This window comes from Pseudorasbora parva, chromosome 23 (genome assembly GCF_024679245.1).
Source record: "Pseudorasbora parva isolate DD20220531a chromosome 23, ASM2467924v1, whole genome shotgun sequence".
NCBI lineage: Eukaryota > Metazoa > Chordata > Actinopteri > Cypriniformes > Gobionidae > Pseudorasbora > Pseudorasbora parva.
The window spans coordinates 35858285-35882102 of record NC_090194.1 but is presented as its reverse complement, the minus strand read 5'-3'; the positions used below and the strand labels follow the sequence as shown (position 1 = coordinate 35882102).

Genomic DNA, 23818 nt, shown 5'->3' with positions numbered 1-23818 from the left:
GAACCGAGTCTCTCCACGAGTTCTTCAGGGGTGGAGGAGCTCTCAAAAAGGTGGCAGAGTTGAGGAGCACAGCTGGAAAACACGTGAGGAAGACACACCGCCTCGGCAAGTGATCAGTGATCAATTTATTGCATGCTAAACACAGAAATACTACGGCTTAAAGTCAGTTTGAAATGGAATCTGCACTTCTCTTTTCTTCCCTATTGTGCCATATATCGAGTAAAGCGCTCAAACAAGAACAAATGTAGGGCGGGGCTTGATTTCGTCTGTGGGAAATTGATTGGATGGTTGTGGTTTGCTATTGGTGGAGCTCATGTGAGTGACAGGTTGCTCCGCCCTCGTCATCAGAGAAGAGATATCACTGCTTGATTAAAGCTTACAAGGCACATCAATCTAAAACAATAATGATATGCATGTATACTTTATAATATACAATGCAATATTTCATTTTTTTTGTACATTTTTTATATATATATATATATATACACACACACACACCTAAGGATTATTAGGACCACCCGTTCAATTTCTCATGAATGCAATTATCTAATCAGCCAATCACATGGCAGTTGCTTCAATGCATTTAGGGGTGTGGTCCTGGTCAAGACAATCTCCTGAACTCCAAACTGAATGTCAGAATGGGAAAGAAAGGTGATTTAAGCAGTTTTGAGCGTGGTATGGTTGTTGGTGCCAGACGGGCCGGTCTGAGTATTTCACAATCTGCTCAGTTACTGGGATTTTCACACACAACCATTTCTAGGGTTTACAAAGAATGGTGTGAAGAGGGAAAAACATCCAGTATGCGGCAGAGGAGAATGGGCCGACTGATTCAAGCAACTGAAGAGCAACTTTGACTGAAATAACCACTCGTTACAACCGAGGTATGCAGCAAAGCATTTGTGAAGCCACAACACACACAACCTTGAGGCGGATGGGCTACAACAGCAGAAGACTCCGTTTAAATGCCACGGCCTACCTGAGCATTGTTTCTGAAAACGTCCATCCCTTTATGACCACCATGTGCCCATCCTCTGATGGCTACTTCCAGCAGGATAATGCACCATGTCACAGAGCTCAAATCATTTCAAATTGGTTTCTTGAACATGTCAATGAGTTCACTGTACTAAAATGGCGGCCACAGTCACCAGATCTCAACCCAATAGAGCATCTTTGGGATGTGGTTGAACGGGAGCTTCGTGCCCTGGATGTGCATCCCACAAATCTCCATCAACTGCAAGATGCTCTCCTATCTATATAGGCCAACATTTCTAAAGAATGCTTTCAGCAGCTTGTTGAATCAATGCCACGTAGAATTAAGGCAGTTCTGAAGGCGAAAGGGGGTCAAACACAGTATTAGTGTGGTGTTCATAATAATCCTTTAGGTGAGTGTACATATACATTATTTATATATATATATATATATATATATATATATATATATATATATATATATATATATATATATATATATATATATATATATATATATATATATATATATATATATATATATATATATATATATAGTATAATATATTATTATTAATATATCATTTTTTAAAATATTTATTATTAATTTATTATAATTAATAAATATAATGGCAAAGTTTTTTCTGATTAATAATAATAATAATAATAATAAATACCACTACAACTACTACTATTAATATTATCAATAGGGAAAGTTATTCTGATTCATGAATTTAAAACAATAATTGTCAATTTAAATTTTATGGTAACTAACAAATATCACAAACAATAACATAATATAATAAATAATATAATATAATTAATAATATGATATACTATAATATAATAAAATATATAATAGCAAAGTTTTTTTGCAGATTAATAATAATAATTAATATAAATGCTACTACTATTATTGTGATCATTACTACTACCACTATTAATAATAATAAAACAAATAAATGAATACATTCATTTTATGCTAATTTTATTTAGATTTACAGTTTGCTTCCCATCTTGTAGTATCACTGGTTTCAAATGTATCCTAAATATTACACAAAGTGAAGGTCCAGTCCTGCTTTGTTTCACAGTCTCTCTTCCGGTCTAAGTGAGCGGTTCTTAGCCCATTGATCAGTAAACCAGACCAGACTAATCTGGGATCCACAGTACATATTCCAAACTGCATTTCCCTTAATTCTGTGGGACGCAACTTTTCAAGTGTGTATGCCTCGTGCTAGTTGTGGGGCCCTATCCAGGGGCCGCTCATTAAACAGCCCACTTCCCTTTTGTGACACAAAGGGCCTCTCTTCCCCTTCCTGCAGCCTCTCCTCATCCTCCGTCAAACAAAAATGTGGCACAGAAGGCCTCACTGCACACAAACGCCCGCTAATCTTGTTCAACCCCGAAAAATTCCTTGTAGTCGCATCGTCAGCTCGGAAACATGAGCATCAGCCCTCTAAAAACATTCAAACAGCTCGAACGCATCGAGATACGAAAGCATTAAAACATGCAAAAATACAGTGAAAACGGTGAAATATTATTTCAGATGTGAATCTATAGTAAAGTGTAATTTATTCCTGTGATCAAAGCTGAATTTATCATCATTCCTCCAGTCTTCAGTGTCACATGATCCTTCACTAATCATTCTCATTTGAGGATTTGATGATCAACACACATTTATGATTATTATCAATGATGAAAATATTTTTTTTTCATGATTCTTTGATGAATTGAAGGTTATAAAGAACAGCATTTATTAGAAATCGAATCTTTTGTAACATTATAAATGTCTTTAATGTCACTTTTGATCAATTTAATGCATCCTTGCTGAATAAAAGTATTACCTTATTTACTTTTTTTTTTTTTTTACTCTTACTGACCCCTAACTTTGGAATGGTAGTGTAAATGCTTTTAATAGTAGATCTGACAGTAGAAGAAAAAAAATGCGTGCTCTCGTGGCATGGCTTGAACGGCACTATGTCCAATATGCGGGTCCAACGCTCTAGTGCTAATCTCCAGCTCTGCTTCTGCGCTCGGCACCCGGGGACCCGGACGCCAGCAATTGTGCCCACTGCCGCCGAATGCCAAGGCAAAATTGATGAAACATCAGAGGATTTGAGAATTGGCAGGCTAGCGTGATGTGGCGAGCCAGTCACAATTAAAATGATTACACGTCCTTCCAATTTTCACCGCTTTCATTCCAATAGTGCTGATAGCATGAGATTGAGACGGAAAGGCGGAAAAAGCATGCTATATTCCTTGTACAGAATATGCTAGGTGGATTGAATGGCAGTAAAACAACATTTGCTGTTGGCTCCGTGCGTTTTGATCCAGTTACAGTAATTGAAGCAATAGAAGCAGGACGCAGCACTTCGGAAACGGGCTAAAGTGCGCCGACGGTTTCTAGTGCTTGGGTTTGCTTGTGTGCTTACCACAGTGTATTTTAGACGGAAACACCCGAGAGGGTTTTAAGTGGGAAAAGAATATGCAATATTGATCAAGAGCAAAAGCTACGAATATGCAATCTGGCAACTGCAGTATCCTCTAAATGGCCGTCCTCAGAGACGCAGGTGGATTTTAAACAGAGATCCGCACAGACGCTGAGTGCAGTGAAGTCTCTAAAACACGCCTGACTGAGAGTAACACACACACCGAATCACACACACACACACACACCTACATGCATTCCAGCAAAAATCCGTCTTAAAGGAGCTATTCTGCTTTTTTACATGATGAACTGTTGCTGTTTTAGCACTGAAACGCCTCCATTGTACGCCTTGAGTTTCCTTACACGTCACAATATTCCTCATTTAAATAATTAATATGCAGAATAAAGGGGCGGGGCCTGGTTGAGTTAGTTCGTAATGTGTTGAAACTGGCAGTTATGGTAAGGGGCGGGACATTTCCCAAACACATGACCAATCACAACACACTGTTCCAGCCGACCAATCAGAGCACAGTGTGCTTTCAGAAGGAGGGGCTTCATAGAGACAGGAACTAAAAAGAGTTACTGACAGACTGAGAAGAGAGGAGACGCAACAATGAAGGATATGAGGAAATAATCAACATTCAAGAAGGAAAACCTGTTCTAGGTTTTTACTGTTGCATCGTATTTTTGATGCCCTCTATAAGGACGAGACGGGGTTGTTCTCACCTAACTCATCCCACAGCTGCCGGTATTTGTCCGTCATGGTGGTTCCCTGCTGCCGCCACAGAGCCAGCCGCGGGTCGGCCATGAACTGCTCGGTGATCAGCGTTAGCATGCGAGCGCCGTTAGAGTCCCGCATCTTCAGCATCTCCCGTACCTGCAGGACACGTGCAAACACACACGAACATTTGAGCACATGCACCACAACGAGAACAATGAGGGAAATACCAAACCTGACGCTGTATCCAAACCAGACAGTCTCCATTTACAACCGGTTCTAAACAGCCACAACTGTGACGCTAGGAGTCAGCAACAATGCACTAAGGCTGCGTTTATTTGATCAAAAATACAGTAAGATATTTATACAATTTAAAATAACTTCTATGAGAATCTATAGTAAAGTGTAATTTATTCCTGTGATCAAAGCTGAATTTATCATCATTACTCCAGTCTTCAGTGTCACATGATGCGGAGGCTCGTTTCCGCCACAGAATGAAAAATAAAGGTAATTGCAACTTTTCATCTCACAATTCTGACTTTATAACATGCAATTGCGAGTTTATATCTCAAAATTCAACAAGCTTCCATACATTTCTGATTATTAATCAATGTTGAAAACAGTTTTTCTTTTTAGAAAGCACATCTTTATTCATGATTCTTTGATGAATAGAAAGTTCAAAAGAACAGCATTTTATTTTAGAAATAGTTTTTTTTTTAAATAGTATAAATGGCACTTTTGATCAATTTAATGCATCATTGCTGAATAAAATAATTTATTTCAACTGACCCCAGGATTTTTAAAAAAGGAAGCGTAGCTCCACGAAAGTGAAATCTCAATGGTTGAAAAATACACTCAACATATGTTTTAAACATTAGATGTTTTTTTGTTGTTGTTTTTTTTACTGGCTGTGATTTTGTAGCTTGATTGCAGTATTTTGATTGCAAAAATAGAATTATATTTTGCGTCATGCTTTATGTAAGAGGTCAACCAGACAGAATGCATTGCATTTTCTTCAAATGTTGCAGGTAGGTAATGCTTGCATGCAAAATTTTAAGCATTATATCACTTAAAATGCTAATGCAGTGGAAAAGGAAAGATCATCATAAGCAAGTCCATGTTTAACGGGTTGGTTTACCCAAAATGTAAATCCCATCATTAATGACTTATCCTCATGTCATTCTAAACCCGTAAAACCTTCATTCATCTTCAGACACAAATGAAGATATTTCTGATGAAATCTGAGATCTATCTGACCCCTTCATATCGTCCATGTGATAATATAAACAAGAATAACAACTTTATTTAACAATTTGCTTCTAGCCTGTGTCAGTCTCCTAATGCAGATTACGTTGTAAAAACAGCGCATCATCATAACACACTTTCTGGACCTTTAAAGTGTGGGATCAGAGAGCTTTCATCAGAAATATATCTTCATTTGTGTTCAGAAGATGAACGAAGGTCTGACGGGTTTGGGAAGACATGAGGGTTAGTAATTAAAGGGATAGTTCACCCCAAAATGAACGTGTGATGTTTATCTGCTGACCCCAGTGTATCCAACATGTAGGTGTGTTTGTTTCTTCAGAAGAACACAAATGAAGATTTATAACTCCAACCGTTGCTGTCTGTCAGTCATAATGATGTGAATGGGTAACAACTCTACGAGAGTAAAAAAACATGCTTAGACAACATGCAGACAAACCCTGCTGCTCGTGACGACACATTGATGTCTTAAAACACGAACCGATCGGTTTCTGTGAGAAACACAACAGTATTTGTTTTTTTTTTTACCTCATATCAGACAAATCTCATCTAGTGTTCCCATCGGCTATTACTTCCGTCTGGTAAGGTCAAACTGGCGCGATCATATATCAATATCGCTCTTTATATATCTATATGTATCTCTCTCTCTATATTTATATCTCTATTTATCTATATCTCTTTCTATATATCTATATATCCCTCTATATATCTATATCTATATACATATATATAACTCTCATTAAGCCCGCACAGATTGGCTGAATGAGGAATCATAATATATATATCTATGATCGCGCCAGTTTGACATTATCAGATAAAAGTAATAGCCGATGGGAACACTAGATGAGACTCATCGGGATATGAGGTAAAAAAAACAAACAAATACTGTTGTGTTTCTCACAGAAACCGATCGGTTCGTGTCTTAAGACATCAATGTGTCGTCACGAGCAGCAGGGTTTTTGTGCACGTTGTCTAAGCATGTTGGTTTTTTTACTCTCATCGTTATTACCAATTCACATGCACTATGAGTGGCAAACTGCTGAAGAAACAAACACACCTACATGTTGGATGCACTGGGGGTAGGCAGATAAAAATCATATTTTCATTTTTGGGTGAGCTATCCCTTTAAGTTGAGCTTCACCCCACCTTTGAGAACAGGAGATTGAGCTGTTTGCCCGAGCCGTGGTATCCCCCCTGGGACAGGAAGAGCTTGACCTGCTCCTGGACCTGCTCCTCATCCAAATGCCAGCAGTTCTCATCGTCCACGCTGGCCCCTGCTGTGGGGTCCGGGGCCCCTAATTTATAAATGCACAACCCAACGATCAGTGATGCTTTCAATTAAAAATGTTGATCAAACTTTTTAAAAATCAAATGGGAATAAAACTCAAAGACTTTATCACCCCAAAATCTTCAACACAACTAATGCAATTAATACAGAGTCCTATTCTGCCTTTGTTAAGGTTCGTCTTTATTAAAGGACAACTCCGGTGAAAAATGAACCTGGGGTGATAAACACATGGTTAGCGAGTAGATCGTTCTCTGGGATGCGTTTTCATGAAAATCGAATGTAAAGATTCTTTTATCTCTAAAAACAGATTAGCTTATAATGTTAGTGTAAGGGGCACAGAATAATTCAAAATTAAATCGCTAGTTAATACCACTAACAAGGCTCAAATTATGACCCTCATTATGCTACTATTTATAAAGTATCTTCTTATTAAACTGTTTGTACTCTTACAAAGTTCTCAATGCTTCGGTTTGCATGTAGGGACCCTCGTTATGCTGCCGTGTTAGTGTGAGGCTATTTTGAGCCTTGTTATTGGTATTAACTAGCGATTTAATTTGACTTATTATATGCCCCATAAACCGGGGTCGTTCTTTAAGTGTGTAATGTTGCTTTTCGAGCATAAAAAAGGTTTCCAACGCTGCTTTAGCATGAGTTCTTCTCTATATCAGTGTTTCTGAACTCCCTGAAATGCCTTCACTGTAGTCTTGAGTTTTCCTCCAGGAACAAATATGCCACAATATTCGTCATTTAAATAATTAATATGCAGAATAAAGGGGCAGGCCTGGTTGAGTTAGTTAGCAGTGTGTTGATACTGCAGGGGCAGGACATTTCCCAAACACTTGACCAATCACAGCACACTGTTCCAGCTGACCAATCAGAGCACAGTGTGCTTTTCAGAAGGAGAGGCTTCATAGATGCAGGAACTAAACAGAGCGTTACTGACAGACTGGGAAGAGAGGAGCCGCAACAATGGAGGATATGAGGAAATAATCAACATTCAAGCAGGAAAACCTGTTCTAGTAGAGCCAGAAAACATCACTTTGAAAAGGTCCACTTTAATAAAAAGTGTTGGTCTATTTAAACACATGCAGGGAAAGAAAACCCCCAAACAACGGCTGATGATTTAAACCGAGTCGACAATGCTGAGGGTCTATAGTAAAGATTTATTAGACGCCACATCAAACCAACTTCCTGCATACCAGCTGTGACCTCACACAGGCCCGACCTGATGAAAGCACTTCCTTTTCCCCCTGTTCTGCAATGTGCTGTTCGCTGACGTTATGTCCCCCTATAATTGGCACATCCGCTTTAGATTTCCCCTTCCCGACAAAAGTGAAATATAATATGACCATTGTGCCTAATGCCAAAACGATAAGAGACTAGAAGAGTCTTTCTTTCCCTTCAGCTTGATGTCATCAGGCTCTGGGACCAACAGAGCTAATGCTAATGCAAATGTGCATGAAAGTTATTTTTTAATCAGCCAAGTTTTAATGGGCTACTATAATGGAAAATAGGATTTTGTTTGTCATTTTCACACACACACACACACACACACACACACACAAAAAAGGTTTGATTTACTATGTTCATGAACAATTCTCGGTCCAGAGAATCTAATAAAATGAAGATGCAAAAACATCTTAAGACTATATTTTGAGCTAATTAACATATTACAGACTATATTTACTAGGGATGCAACAATACAGTTAGTCCACGGTTCAATACACACCTCGGTTTTTAACCACGGTTTTTCGGTTCGGTTCAGTTTTTTTTTTTTTGCTATTCTATTCTTAGGCGACAGAAACAGAAAAAGTTAAGAAGAAAATGTTTTTATCGTAATACTCTTTCTTAATTTTACTTAAAAGACTTGAAAACCCTTACTTAAACTTAAAACTTTACCAAAAAACCCTTGTACACATTCCCAGTGTATTGTATAATATAAAATAAATATATATAAAGATTGGCAGCTGATAGATGTACAGTAGCATTTAAGTATGAAAATGAATGAATAAATGTAGGCTTAAATTAAAACTGCATAGTCTTCAATACACAACATTGATTAAAAGCTGCTGTATTAAAGGTGTTTTTTTTTAATTAACATCATTTTAGAGGTGAACTGTCCCTTTAAGGACAGCGTGTTCACTATAGGCTGCGCTGCTGTCAATTGAAGACCTGCTCGCATCTCATAGACGCACGCAATTTTACTTTCACTTTAGATATAACCGACTGTGTTTATATGTTAACCTTGTGTGTATTTGACAGTATTAGCGCAGTAAGACTGTCCAGTAATCACGTGTGTTTGACAGACGTTTAGTGCGCACGCTCAATGCAAAACAGTGCATGCAGTGGACAGTCCGTGCCTTGCCTGACCGGCAAGCCTTTAAAACGCTGCTAACTTTAGTGCATATGATTGGATATTTTCTCATATCAGTGCGTAGACACACAGGCACACTAAAAAGGAGTGGAAATAAACTGAGAGGAATATATATATAAAAAATATATTTTTTTATATAAATTTTGCACCCTCTGTCAGACTCTTAAAATTAAATGAGCTGTTTTGCTACTGCATCTTTAATATTTCTGTATATTACTGACCTTTGATTTTATATTATATATATATTTTTTTTAAAATAAAGCTTTAAAAAAAACTATTAGTCTCTCTACTAGAGAAAGGCTAATCAGTTAAAAAAAATAAAGCCTTATTTAAATAATTATAATATATATTTTTCCCTCTATATTTTAGCAATATTTTCTCCAACAGCTTTAAAACTTGCAAATTTAAATAAATAACATTTAAAAAATAACAAAATAATAAAACATAAAATAAAAAGATAAAATTAAATATAAAAATAAAATATATTAAAGAAATAAAATATATAATAAATAAATAAATAAAAAGACAGACAAACATACCATTTAACTAAAGTCACTGTAATATAATAAATATATAATCAGTAACACTTTACAATAAGGTGTCATTTGTTAACATTAGGTAATGTATTAACTAACATGAACTAATCATGAGCAATAGATAAGCTACAGTATTTATTAATCTTGGTTAAAGTTGGTTAAGAAGATACAGCCATTCATTGTTTGCTCATGTTCACAGTGCATTAACTAAATGTTAACTATTGATTTTAATAATGTATTAGTAAATGCTGAAATTAACATTAAGATTAATAAATGTTGTAGAAGTATTATTCATTGTTACTTCCCATTAACTAATGAAAACCTATTGCAGTGTTCCCATATTTGATGTTTCCATTGGTTCGGTAACACTTTACAATAATGTTTAATATTATTATGATCTTCTATCTGTTATTTAACAGTTGAGATGGTTCTTTAATGCTGATCTAACAGCAGAAGACGCGAGCCAGGCACGTCGGTGCGGTGCGTTGCATTACAGCAAACCCCTATTAAAACTACGCTATTATATTCTATAATTTCATGAGAATGAGAAAACCATGAGAAAAGGGTAAATAAGGACTGAGAGTCAATGCTCAGAAATTATTAATTATTATTCTGTTTTTAACTATGCTTTATAGCTGTATTAGCTATGTGTTAGTTGTCAAAATCAAAAATTGTGTGTATTTTTGATGCTAAAAAAAGCCATTATTTTATTTCAAAAATGTAACACTTGTATGTTATTGACAAAATGTAGTTAACTAATGTTAAAGGGTTAGTTCACCCAAAAATGAAAATGATTTCATTAATTACTCATAGGCGCCGATACTGTGGGTGCTCCGGGGCTCGAGCACCCACGGAAAATATCGAGCACCCACGTGTGCCAGACTGCCAGTCAGGGACGGATTGGCAATCTGTGCGTTCTGGAAAAGTCCAGAACGGCCGTCCAACCGAGGGCCATCGGCCAAAAAAACCCAAAAAGTATAATAACTGTCGCAATAGTCAATGATAATAAAATAATGAGCTCGATAATTTTTCCGGCCGCGATAATTTTCATTTGCATGCTTGTTTGTTTTCGATGTTTCTCTCGCTGACGGAGCGTGCGCCTCGTCCGTTTGGGGAGATGTTTAAACTCGACGCGCCGTGATGAGACGTCAGGCTCGGCCAGATTCGTCTGGATCTCGTGCTTCTTCGGTTGCGGAGCCGCAGGCAAAGTTAAAAGATTTGACGGGCACACCGCCAAGCGAAACGGGGTCTCGCGCACTCCAGGTTTTTGCAGTGCGCACCTTCGCGCTCGTGCGGACGCGTATAACAGGACGCGAGTATAACAGGACGCGAGTATAACAAGGCAAACCTACACTGATGTTGGCAGTTTGATAAATGCAAGTTAATTCTTCAGTTCAATGTTTGTGTGCTAAAAAGGGCAATAAGTTCCTGTAGAGATACGTATTCTTTTTTTTGACAAATAAAGGCATGTCATCAATGTCTTCTCTCTAGCTGTATCAAAATCTCACCTAGCTTTCCTCAGAGATGGTCAAGTTTTGTGCATGATTACATGATATATTTGTCTGTATTTGTGAGAATTGGCGCTGTCCTGATTTGAAAGAGATGCTACTTTACGGCTTTATTATCAATTAAATAGGTGTGTGTGTTCGTGTCGGCCGCTGTCCATTTCCTAAGGTTCTGAAATGCAAAAAATGTTTGACCAATTTTTTTAGGTCTTTCTTTAAAGGCCGCGTGCGCCAATGAGCACCCACGGAGGAAAACATAAATCGGCGCCTATGCTCTCCCTCATGTCGTTGGACACCCATAACACCTTCGTTCATCTTCAGAACACAGATGAAGATATTTTAGTGTAAAGCTGAGAAAGGCTTCAGATAGGCCTCCATTGGCATTCAGTCCATTCCCACTCACAAGACCCATAAAGGCCCTAAACACATCGACACAAAGCCCATCTCACTACAGCGGCTGTACAATCATTTTACAATGCGTCGAAAATAGTTTTTATGCGCAAAAAAATATAAATAATGACTTTATCCGCCAAGTTATTGTCTTCCGTGTCGGTCTCGCTCCTCCTCTTCTGGGACTTGAACGGCGGATCTGCATCATAAGCACAAGCGTCGAGTTCACGTCAATAACTTGGCGGATAAAGTCGTTATTTTGATTTTTGTGCGCACAATAACTATTTTCGACGCATTGTAAAATGATTGTACAGCCACTGTAGTGAGATGGGCTTTGTTTCGATGTGTTTAGTGTAGGGCCGGGACTTTAACGCATTAATTAAGATTAATTAATTACGGGACTTTAACGCGTTAATTAAGATTAATTAATTACGGGACTTTAACACGTTAATTAATTACGCAAAAAAATAATCATTTTAACCACACTTATTTTTGCACCGCGGAACGTTTTTCAATGAATGAGTTTCGACGGACCGATTATACTGGAACACCAACTAGCGCTCACGACAACAACAAACCATAGTGAGCATGAACGAGGAAGCTGATGAGATCGCTTTGCTCGGCCCCGTGGATGGGACATTTTGTTTTAAAAAACGAAAGGATGGAAGCGTCGACAAGAGCATGGTTGTGTGCAAGCTATACAACAAGGAGTTAGCGTATGACCGCAGCACAGAGCCTCAAATATCACAAATATGCTTTTGCTACTTAATGGCAAACATTGCACTGCTGGACTGAAATAAATAAACTATATTTTGTTGATTAAGCTTATGTATTCAGTCAATATTCAATGGTATACTAAAAATCCATGGGAAAAATTACTTCTCATTGTTCTCAGGTCAAATATTTATATGCAATTAAAATGCGATTAATTAATCACAAAGCCTCTTATTAATTAGATAAAAAAGATTAATTGAGTCCCAGCCCTAGTTTAGGGCCTTTATGGGTCTTGTGAGTGGGAATGGACTGAATGCCAATGGAGGCCTATCTGAAGCCTTTCTCAGCTTTACACTAAAATATCTTCATTTGTGTTCTGAAGATGAACGAAGGTCTGACGGGTGTCCAACGACATGAGGGGGAGTAATTAATGATATAATTTTCATTTTTGGGTGAACTAACCCTTTAACTAATGAACCTTATTGTAAAGTGTTACCGTTAATCCTTCCATATCAAACACACGTATGTATATTTGGAAACTAGAGAAGACGTTGAGTTCAGCCTGGTTCTGTGGCTCATCTCTGCAAGCGAGCAGGGATGTGAAGTATCGGCGCTCTCGATACGGCCGGAGCTCACCGTGCACTTGATTGATCTCCGAGTTCTGCGAGAGAATCTCGTCGGCCAGTTTCTGGGCTGTGGGCAGAACTTCTGTGTGGTGGACGGTGATGAGATACTGCACAAACTTCTGCAGCTGGTCCCTGTTCATCTGGAAGAGAGTCTCTGAGATGGGGAGGTGAAGTTTGACCTGCTCGGGCCTCCGTACGCGGTACAGGGAAAGCGCCACCACGTGGGCGCAGTAGAAGATGTCCTTGTTTCCACAGCCGCACGTCACCGAGGTGATCTTGCAGCGGTCGAAGCTAATGGCGACGCTGCACACCATCTCGGGTTCGGACGGCGTGGCGGGCTCCGTTACGGTGCCGCTGAGATGGAAACCTGAGAGACGGAGAGAGAAACTAAGAGTTAATGTGCTGAGATTGATGGACACTGCAGACCTTCAGCCGGCTCTGATTGTGTGTGACGTATTCAGGACAGTTTCCTCTTAGCAGACGATCAAGAATACAGCAAACTTCCATTAATGACTACGGTGTATAAACTCTGCATTTTAAATGATTAGACTTTATTATAATTTTTCAAACCAGTTTTCCTCAAATTAAAAACCCAAATTAATATAAAATATTAATTAAAAAATACAACATAAATATATGAATAAATAAAATATAAAATTCAATTTAAATAAAAAACTAAACAACATATAAATATAATAAAATATAAAATAAATATAAACAAATATAAATATACAATATACTATAATAAATAAACAAAACAAATTATAAAATAAAATATGCATTAAATTAAATATAACTATAAAATATAAATATAAAACAAAACATAAATATAAAATGAAGTATAACATTAAATTAAATAAATAAAAAATAAATAAAATATATATAATTAAAAATAAATATTCAATAAAACAAACAAATAAATATTCAATAAAACAAAACAAGCACATTAAAAGTATGCAAAAGTACAATGAAATCCTGAAAAGGGATACAGGAATATTGTAAAGAAGGAGAAAGGATGAGGAAGTCTCAGTTTACTGTTGGTGAACAGATGTCTATGCACGTGTGTGTGTGTGCGTGTGTGTGTGTGTGCGTGTGACACAGGGTCTGTGATGTGGGCGGAGTTGCTCGCCGTGTGCCACTACAAAGGCAGTACTGAATAATACAGATGCTCATTTGAATATTATTTTAAGTGCTCTTGCTTCCGATCCAAAAGAGGCGGAGAACCGTACATTAACTAGCAAGTAAAGCAGATATTAATGAGTGCGGCCCGTCCGCCCAACGCCCAGGGAGTTCAAATGTGCCCGTCCACAGCAGACTTCCCTTCCTGCTTGGGCTGTTTCCAATATTTAAGCTCTTAAATCCCGGTTTACTACATGTGTGTCTTTGTTCTGTTGTTTTAATTTGTTCAACTGCTTCTATTATAAAAAAGAAATTAAATAAATTAAAAATATAACTCAATAAAAATAACCTAATTAAATATGATAAATAGCTGTTTTCATTTGCACCGCTGTTTGTATTATTACCAAAAAAAAACAATAAATAAATAAATAAAGTCAATAAAATAAAAAAAATTTAAAAAATAAAATAAAAAAAAAGAATAATAGGCTAATGGTTTTCATTTGTCACACTGTTTGTATTTTTAGAATGTTTATTATAAAAAATTATAATAAATAAAAACAGAATAAATACATAAATAAAAAACACTAAAACTCAAATAAAAACTAAATACATATAATAACTGTTTTAATTTGTCCTGCTGTTTGTGTTATGATAAGTGTATTATAAAAAATAAATATCAATGAAAATAAAGAAAAACAAAATGAACTAAATAAAAACAGTCAAATAAAAACAAAACAAAAAATAAACCAAATAAATTAAATAGATTACTAATCAAAAAAAACTTTGCAATTACGAAACAAGAAATTAACTAATATAAAATATTTTAAAAAAATAAATGAGTGTGTTCAATATTCACTTTGTGGTGTCCGTTGGTATTGACTACTGCAATTGTGGTAAAGTGACACACATCCAAACCACTGAAAACAATACATTATAAACCGTTATTTAATGGTGTGTGTGTGTGTGTGTGTGTGTGTGTGTGTGTGTGTGTGTGTGTGTGTGTGTGTGTGTGTGTGTGTGTGTGTGTCCCACATGCAGATCAACTGTTGCCTAAAGAGTAAAAACAGACTCCACCCTTTAATAGCACATATCCTGTTAGTGGTGGGAGCGGCCCACTATTGCTACAAAAGAAAAGGGATGAATGTTCAAGTTTCGCTTCCTTTCTCAATGTGCTGACCCAGCAGTGTCCACCAATACGCCTCTTCCACATGGCTAAATATATTCGATCACTTGAGAAAAGCTTCAGCTTGTAGGATGTGGCGAAAGAAGATGCCAGGAGCGATATCGTTCAAGAGCACAAAAAACGCAGAGGAACTGGCCGGCGGCGCTCTGATCCACGTTTCCAGCAACAGTATTACATACAGGGGCGGAGATTACTTCAATATTCAAATCCATCAGTTACATATTAGATATTATTACATAATAAATCAGCTACAAATTTCAGAACGTTATGGTGTATAATCACTTGACATGTTTTTATTACTGATTCGAGGTAAATATAGCAGCAGGGTAGAAGAGTCAGCAGAGGGAGAGGAGGAGCAGGTGATCAGGTAAAGATTCAATCAATACAATAAAATAGGAAACGGTACAGAAAAACAGCAGCTTGGGATGGATGGATGGATGGATGGATGGATGGATGGATGGATGGATGGATGGATGGATGGATGGATGGATGGATGGATGGATGGATGGATGGATGGATGGATGGATGGATGGATGGATGGATGGATGGATGGATGGATGGATGGATGGATGGATGGATAATAAAAATTAATAAAAATATAATAAAAATTATTATAAAATAGAGCAAGAGAGTGAGAGAGCAAGAGATAGAGTAATAGAGATAAAGCGATAGATGGAACGATACAGTGAGATGAAGCAATAAATAGATAGAGAGAGAGAGAGAGAGAGAGAGAGAGAGAGAGAGAGAGAGAGAGAGAGAGATCAATAGAGCAATGAGAGAGCGAGATATGGAACGAGCGCGATAGATAGAATGATGGATGGATGGATGGATGGATGGATGGATGGATGGATTTTATAATAAAAAATTACTATAAAATAGAGCAAGACAGAGTGAGAGAGCAAGAGATGGAGTAATAGATAGATAATAAGTGATAGATGGAACGATATAGTGAGATGAAGCAATAAATAGATAGAGAGAGATCAATAGAGAGAGTGAGATATGGAACAAGAGTGAAAGATAGAAAGATAGAGGGATAGATAGCCTAGTTATACAGCGAGCGAGATAGATAGATAGATAGATAGATAGATAGATAGATAGATAGATAGATAGATAGATAGATAGATAGATAGATAGATAGCCTAGTTATACAGCGAGCGAGATAGATAGATAGATAGATAGATAGATAGATAGATAGATAGATAGATAGATAGATAGATAGATAGATAGATAGATAGATAGATAGATAGATAGATAGATAGATAGATAGATAGATAGATAGATAGATAGATAGATAGATAGATAGATAGATATACAGCGAGATGGACAGACAGACAGACAGATAATCATAATACACATTAAAAAAAAAAAGTAAACAGGCAGCATACCAACGTTCAAACCCCCCAATGGTTAAACCAAATCTACGCCCTTGCTTACATAAGACGCGTTTTATCCTCTGTTTGAGGTGGTCATGTGCAGGTGTGTGTGGAAACAAAAGATGTGTCTAACACACACCCAGCACTACTCGCTGTGTGTTGAGTTTGGACGGTCTGAGCTGAAGCAAACACTCGACGAGCGTCTAGACATGTTTAGGGGGATTCCTGAACGCGAAGCTCCATCCGGCTGAGGAAACAGCGCTGCTCTTCATCTGCTCGAGAAGCGAACAAACGCGGCGATGTTTCGCGCATCACGCCGCAAATCAACTCATTATACAGGCGGTCTCCAGGTGGCCACTTACAGCGCTCTGTTCAATCACCGAGACACAAACACTTTAACTCTCAGACGACGAGCTCAGCAGTCAGCTTCATAATCAAAATTATTTTTCTCTAAAACGCTCCCCGAAGACGGGGAAGGTAATAATGAAAGTAAGCGCAGATTTGGAAGGCAATATAAACAAACGCAGGAGAGATTCTGCTATTCATCACCACACAAATGAATCTGGAGCGGCACGTGGCCATCGACGCTGACAACACACACACACACACACGCACGCACGCACGCACGCACCACTCAGGGTCACATCACTTCCTGATTCACAGAAATACAAACAAGCAAGCGTCATTCACATCATTAAAAGGCTTAGGCAAAAACTATTGTTAAATAGAGCGAGGGATAGAGTGAGAGAGCAAGAGATGGAGCAATAGATAAAACGATCGATGGAACGATACAGTGAGATAGGCAATAAATAGATAGAGCGAGAGATCAATAGAGCGAGAGAGTGAGATATGAGACGAGAGCGATACAATGATGTATAGATAGATAGATAGATAGATAGATAGATAGATAGATAGATAGATAGATAGATAGATAGATAGATAGATAGATAGATAGATAGATAGATAGATAGATAGATAGACAGAACGATAGCTAGATAGCTAGATAGATAGATAGCTAGATAGATAGATAGATAGATAGATAGAACGATAGATAGACAGAACGATAGATAGATAGATAGATAGATAGATAGATAGATAGATAGATAGATAGATAGACAGAACGATAGATAGACAGAACGATAGATAGATAGATAGATAGATAGATAGATAGATAGATAGACAGAACGATAGATAGATAGACAGAACGATAGATAGATAGACAGAACGATAGATAGATAGACAGAACGATAGATAGATAGAACGATAGATAGATAGAACGATAGATAGATAGAACGATAGATAGATAGATAGATAGATAGATAGATAGATAGATAGATAGATAGATAGATAGATAGATAGATAGATAGATAGATAGATAGATAGATAGATAGATAGATAGATAGATAGATAGATATCCGTTTAAAAAATATTTAAAACACTTCAGTTTTTGTACGATTCATTTTTTTAAACATATAAATGTATGGACATTTTCACATTTAATATTTAAATATTTGTTATTTAAATATTAAATATTTTAATACAAAAATAAAAATTTAATATGTAAAAATAAAATGCTTCACTTAAGCTTTTGTAAGATTCACTAAAAAAATATTGAACAGATTTAACATTCAAGCCCTTTTATTTTGTAAAATGTTTATCATCATTAACATCTTTTCATTATTATTATACTTGAATATTTATTAAATTATGAAATTGCCATGTATTTATTACGTTAAATATGTAAATACAGTATAAACTATTTTAAATATTAAGATTACATTTTTTTAAATAAATGTTTGACAAATATTTAAAAAATATTGACTATTGAATATGCAACTACAGTTTTTAATATTAACTATGGGATATTGTTATGGAATATTTTTACAAACAAATAGGCTATTTATTGATACTTAAAATTAAAAATGTACATTTTAATTGTGATATTTTTATTTTGTTTTGTAATACTTCAGATACTTGGGTATTTTATTAATAAAGCAATATTTAACAAATAGGTGTTTAAATAATTAAATATTGTTTTTAAAAAAAGTATATTATATACAGAATAATCCCACATTTCAGGTATTTATAGTGAATGCATTTTCTATCATAATTGCTCCGTCCTTGTGCCACAACCTGAAGCAACTCAGAGCGCCTTCAGTTTACCTCGCACATGCTACAATGACATTTATTGTTTTTTTATGACAAATAATTATACCTGGTGTCGTATATCACAGTTTTATAAGCCGCGCGTGCTGATAGGTCTGTGAGTGATGCCCGTCCGGCAGGGGGATTTACTGCCCCGACAGAGAATGTTTAAGGCACAGTTAATGGGAAAGCCGGGGCAACAAGACAATTAGCATGACTTTAATTAAGACATTTTCTCTGTGGTCAGTTTTATTAAAGCACTTAGGTAAAACCCAGAGGAGTTCACACACACTTCAGACTGGCACAATCTATAGCTAATGCGCAGCTGGGGACGGCGGCAAATTACAATACGGTACGCTAGAAATGAGATGATGCTAGAGGCTGAAATAAGCTGATTTGATGGTGGTGAACTTAGTCGTGCCACAAGGTCATGATTTAGATTAGGGATGTTGAAAGGGGTCATAACACACACAGTCTCATGAGTGTATTGAGTAGTGTTGATCCGTCATATCTCACAAAAGTCTTTAGTTTGATAAACTGAACCGATTCTTTCTGAAAACAGCCGAGCTCGTGGAGAGTGCAGTGGGCGGAGCTAAAGACACACACATTTTTTTGTGAATTGTGGGGACATTCCATAGGCGTAATGGTTTTTATACTGTACAAACTATATTTTCTATCCCCCTACACTGCCCCTTCCCCTAAACCTGTGTCTTGGTGTGTGTGTTGTGTATCCGATATTGTTGATTTTAAATGGTCTAAAAACACAATGTCTCTTGCTCTCGCTCCGGCTGGTGTGTGTGTTGGTGTGTTGGTGTGTGTGTGTGTGTGTGTGTGTGTGTGTGTGTGTGTGTGTGTTTCGTTCATCTGGGAGAAGTGACAATACAAGGAATTCCACCCTTCATGACATCATACAGGGCAATACTAAAAAAATTAATTAAATAAAAATCGGTTCCAAAACTTGTTCTAATCCTGAAGGAGTGTATTTGGCACAGAAATACGCTGTCATATGTCCAACTCGTTTTTAGAAACTGACCAAATTTTAAAAGGGGGGTTCTGTGGTATTTTTCTAGGCTTGGTTGTGTATATATGGTTTTACTTGTTTTTTCTTCTATTCTCCCTTTACTCCACACCGCTGTCTCCACTGTCCTCTGAACGGCTCGTTTGCTTCCTGCTTCTATGAAGCCCATCCCTCCGAAAAACACAATGGTCTTAGATTGGTTAGATGGCCAAATGTAGTTTCCTGTATTTTTATTGGCTGTATTGCCAAGCACAGGTTGTCCAGAAGCCACGCCCCTTCCCATTACGGGCAGAAGTCACATCCGCGGAAACTAGCAAGGGTTTATGATGTCACCAACCCAGGAAGAAGCTCGTTGTAGTCCAAACCGGCCATTTTTGTAGGCAATAAACTGCGTAACTTTAAAAGACAATATCTCCGTTTGCATTTAACTTTCAGCGCTGTAACTTTGCAGATACTGTTTATGATTAAGCAGCAACATTACACACAAGGGAAAAAAGTGAAATCGCATGCAACCACCCCTTTAACATGAGAATCAAATCTTTAACCACTTCAGCTCTGCGACCCACATTTGGGTCCAAATTTGCATACGTCATAATTATTCGAAATTTTCTGCAGAGCTGAAGTGGTGTAAATGAGTCATGATGCATGAAATACCATTAGATCCCCCTCTTTAAGTCAAAGACTTTATATGTGCACTCATATTACTATGAATGGGAGAAAGTGCAACACGAAAACAACCCAAGGCATCATCAATGGTCATGAAGCGCAGTGTATCAAGCCCAGCTGCTGCTTCAGAGCGGAGGAGATTGATAACTCCTCGTTTCCTGGCTGACAGCGAGGCTAGTCACACTCACACACCCTGACAAAGCAAATGAAGAAGAATGGCGGCCGAGTTTTTTTTTCCACACCAGAAATGTGCGCCGACAGCCCCACGATTCCAGAGATCGACAAGTCTGAGTGCTTTGCAAATATCCTCCGTAAATCCTCTCCCATCGAAACCTCGGTGCGCTGCGTCCCATGCCGGCCTTCAAACAGACGTGCATCTAACCTTTCCACCCCGAGAACGACCTTTTCAAGCATTTCCGTCTCGAAATGTCCAATTAGCGCTGACCTACACATCCAAAAAGGCTGAGAGATGCAGTACAGCCACTAAACGAGAACGAGCGTACCTGCGTAAACAACAAGAAACAGACGGAAAGGCCTCGTTCTCACAGGGATACCCACAATGCATTGCTCAACTTTGCTTGTGAAAACAAACAAGTGGTTTCCATTATGCTGGAAGACATCGGAGCCAGGGAATGTTTGCTTTGGGACGATGGCAGTGATTTGAAACTCGGTGCTTAATGGTGCAAACCGTGTTTTGGTGTTTACCTTTGCAGGCCAGTATCTGGCTATCATCTTATTCCCAGCATCCTGGCAAAAACGAGCCGAATGTAATGTGGTGGTGTGTTTTCAGCCCACTGCCTCCAGTCAGAGGAGCGGCGAGACGCCACCTGCTTATGAGAAGCCTCCACATAACAGGCAAAAACTTTTAAAACACTAGAAAGAACAGGAAAAATGCTTGTCCTTTGGCTTCTGTGATTGGAAAACGTGCATGTAAGTAAAATAATATAATACAGTAAAGTAAAACAGAAAATACAATCAATTTTTTTTATTAAAATAAGTAAAAACGCTTATTATTTTGTTATTAATGTCAAAGATCATGCATCTAATCAAACTTGGTTTTATTCAGACAAATTCATCGGTCTCTTGGTAAACTTGTCAACGTACCGATTGTGTGTCATGAAAAACATGATAGTGTTAAAGATGTTAAACCATTTTAAGGTGTCTTTCTCTCTATCAGTGTCAGTTTCTGAACTCCCTCAAACACCTCCATTGTAATCTTGAGTTTTCTTCCAGGAACAAACAGGGTTTGACATTAACTTTTTTGCTCAGGAGTGACTGTAGCTTGTAGTTTTCTACTACTAGCCTCTCATCATTTTCACTGGCCACAATTTTGACATTGATACCATAGGGAAAAACTGCCATTGATATTATTTATTAGGCTGCTGTCACTTTAAGACCTGACGCACAGACCCATTAAACTGTAATTATGTTATATGTAAATAATTATGTTCACTTAAAACACAACTGACTGTGTTTTAGGGATGCACTGATATGAAATTTTGGCTGATATTATATTTGAAAGCCGATAACCAATAGTACAAAAAAAAGAAAGTCTCAGCATTAAAAGCCATGTCCCAAACACACAATTATGATGTTCTCAGTATAGTTTTATGTAGTCTATATGACACTGCTCATGTTGCTCTGAACTGTATTTTTCTTTTCTGAAGTGATACCAATCATATTTCAATCAATCCAAACCCATCATGATGAACAGTGCACATCTGAAGCGTCTCAGCTGAAAGAAGTAATACATTATTAATCAGCTTTAATATATCGGCCAAATGTTCTTATCGAGCCGATAACGATGACATTAAAAATAAACTCATATCATGCATCCCTACAGTGTTTATTTGAATACTCTCCAAGACCGGCATTTTGACATTATTTTGTTTGTATTTGTGTCAGTTTAGCACTGAGAGGCGTCTTTATGTGCTGCACTTTGGGTGTGATCACAAAATCTGCGAGAAGGAGTAAAATGATGCGCCAACACGAGCAATCCCACACCGATATTCAAGCCCTGTAACAGCAACAATCTTCATCCAGTGCAAATGAAGCGAGCGAGTGAGAGGAGGCGGGAGTGTGTGTGTCACTCACTGTCAGAGAGATGAGAGAAAGAGAGAGAAACAGCAGCTGGTCTTCTGTGTCTATTCTGAGAAAAATGAGTATTGTTTTAGATATTTCAGTATCAAAAAAATGTACATTTTTGACAATACTACATTGCACTATTATTTCAGATGCCCGTTTAAAAGACTAAAATTGACAAATGTATTTTATATATCAAATTAAACCCTAGTAGAAGTGACTGCGTTACACACCACTGCTGAAGTACACACACATTCGGTTGACTTTAAAGGGGTGATGAATTGAGGAATCAACTTTCCCCTGAGCTTTTGATGTATAAAAGGGCATCTGAAATAATAGTGCAATGTAGTGTTGTCAAAAATGTAATTTTTTTTCTAAAAGATATTCCTAATTTAAATAATTAATATGCAGAATAAAGGGGCCTGCTTGAGTTAGTTAGTAGTGTGTTGAAACTGGCAGTAAGTGGCGGGACATTTCCCAAACACATTGAAAGAGCCTGACCAATCACAACACACTGCTCCAGCCGACCAATCAGAGCACGGTGTGCTTTCAGAAGGAGGGGCTTTCTAGAGACAGGAACTAAACTGAGTTACTGACAGACTGGGAAGAGAGGAGCCGCAACAATGGAGGATATGAGGAAATAATCAACATTCAAGCAGGAAAACCTGTTCTAGTAGAGCCCAAAACACTTTGAAAAAGGGCATAATAGGTCCCCTTTAAGACTAGAAAGGAAAGAAAAAAAGGCCTGTGCTGTTTTTCATTAACCCAGCATCCTAAGAAAAAAAACGTGCATTTCAGAATCTCATGTGCAAGTTATTAAATGCTGACATTTCAACCCCTCCGCGCCCTTAAGGCGGGTCACCCGAGAGTTCCCAAAGAGGCCAGTGTGTCTCGAAAGTAGCCAATTTTAGCCCGAGCCCAACACTGCGACGTTGTCCCAGAAACCAAGCTAACCATACTGAAGCCCTCGCTCCATTTCTACACAGGCCAGTTTGTTTTCTTCTCCAGACCACCCAAACACACGGAAGCGGATCAAAAGCATTTTAACGCGGCAGTTAACGTCTGCTAAAACATTCGACGGGGCGATTACTACCACGTCCCCCCCAGCGCTCGCCACTTCAAGAAAAAAAATGAGATGTCAAATAACAGCAGCCAAATATAGTCACACATTCCCAAAACGAACGAGAGGAGCTGGAAACCTTGAGCGGGGTCAAGGAGGAGCCGCTTCCCTGCTTACAAATTAAATAACGGATCTCGGGAGACATTCGGAAAATATTAATGAACATAATCACAGCATTATATCACTGTGGTCAGTGGACATACATCAGCAATACATTTATGAATACTTCAGCAAATTAGTCCAGGAGTTTGGAAATTCCCAGTGGATGTAATATAACGTCTTCATCACGGAGAAAACATGC

General features: G+C 37.6%; 1 protein-coding gene across 1 annotated transcript in view; it reads right to left on the bottom strand.

Annotated features, from left to right (window-relative positions):
- The window catches only part of zswim6 (zinc finger, SWIM-type containing 6), a 99849-nt gene that overhangs the window by 35023 nt on the left and 41008 nt on the right, over positions 1-23818 (bottom strand). Inside the window, exons 2-4 of the mRNA XM_067432567.1 lie at positions 12822-13178; positions 6525-6673; positions 4124-4274 (exon numbers count right to left, since the gene is read on the bottom strand). Coding sequence (XP_067288668.1) covers positions 4124-4274; positions 6525-6673; positions 12822-13178 — 657 coding nt within the window. The remainder of the gene's footprint in view (positions 1-4123; positions 4275-6524; positions 6674-12821; positions 13179-23818) is intronic.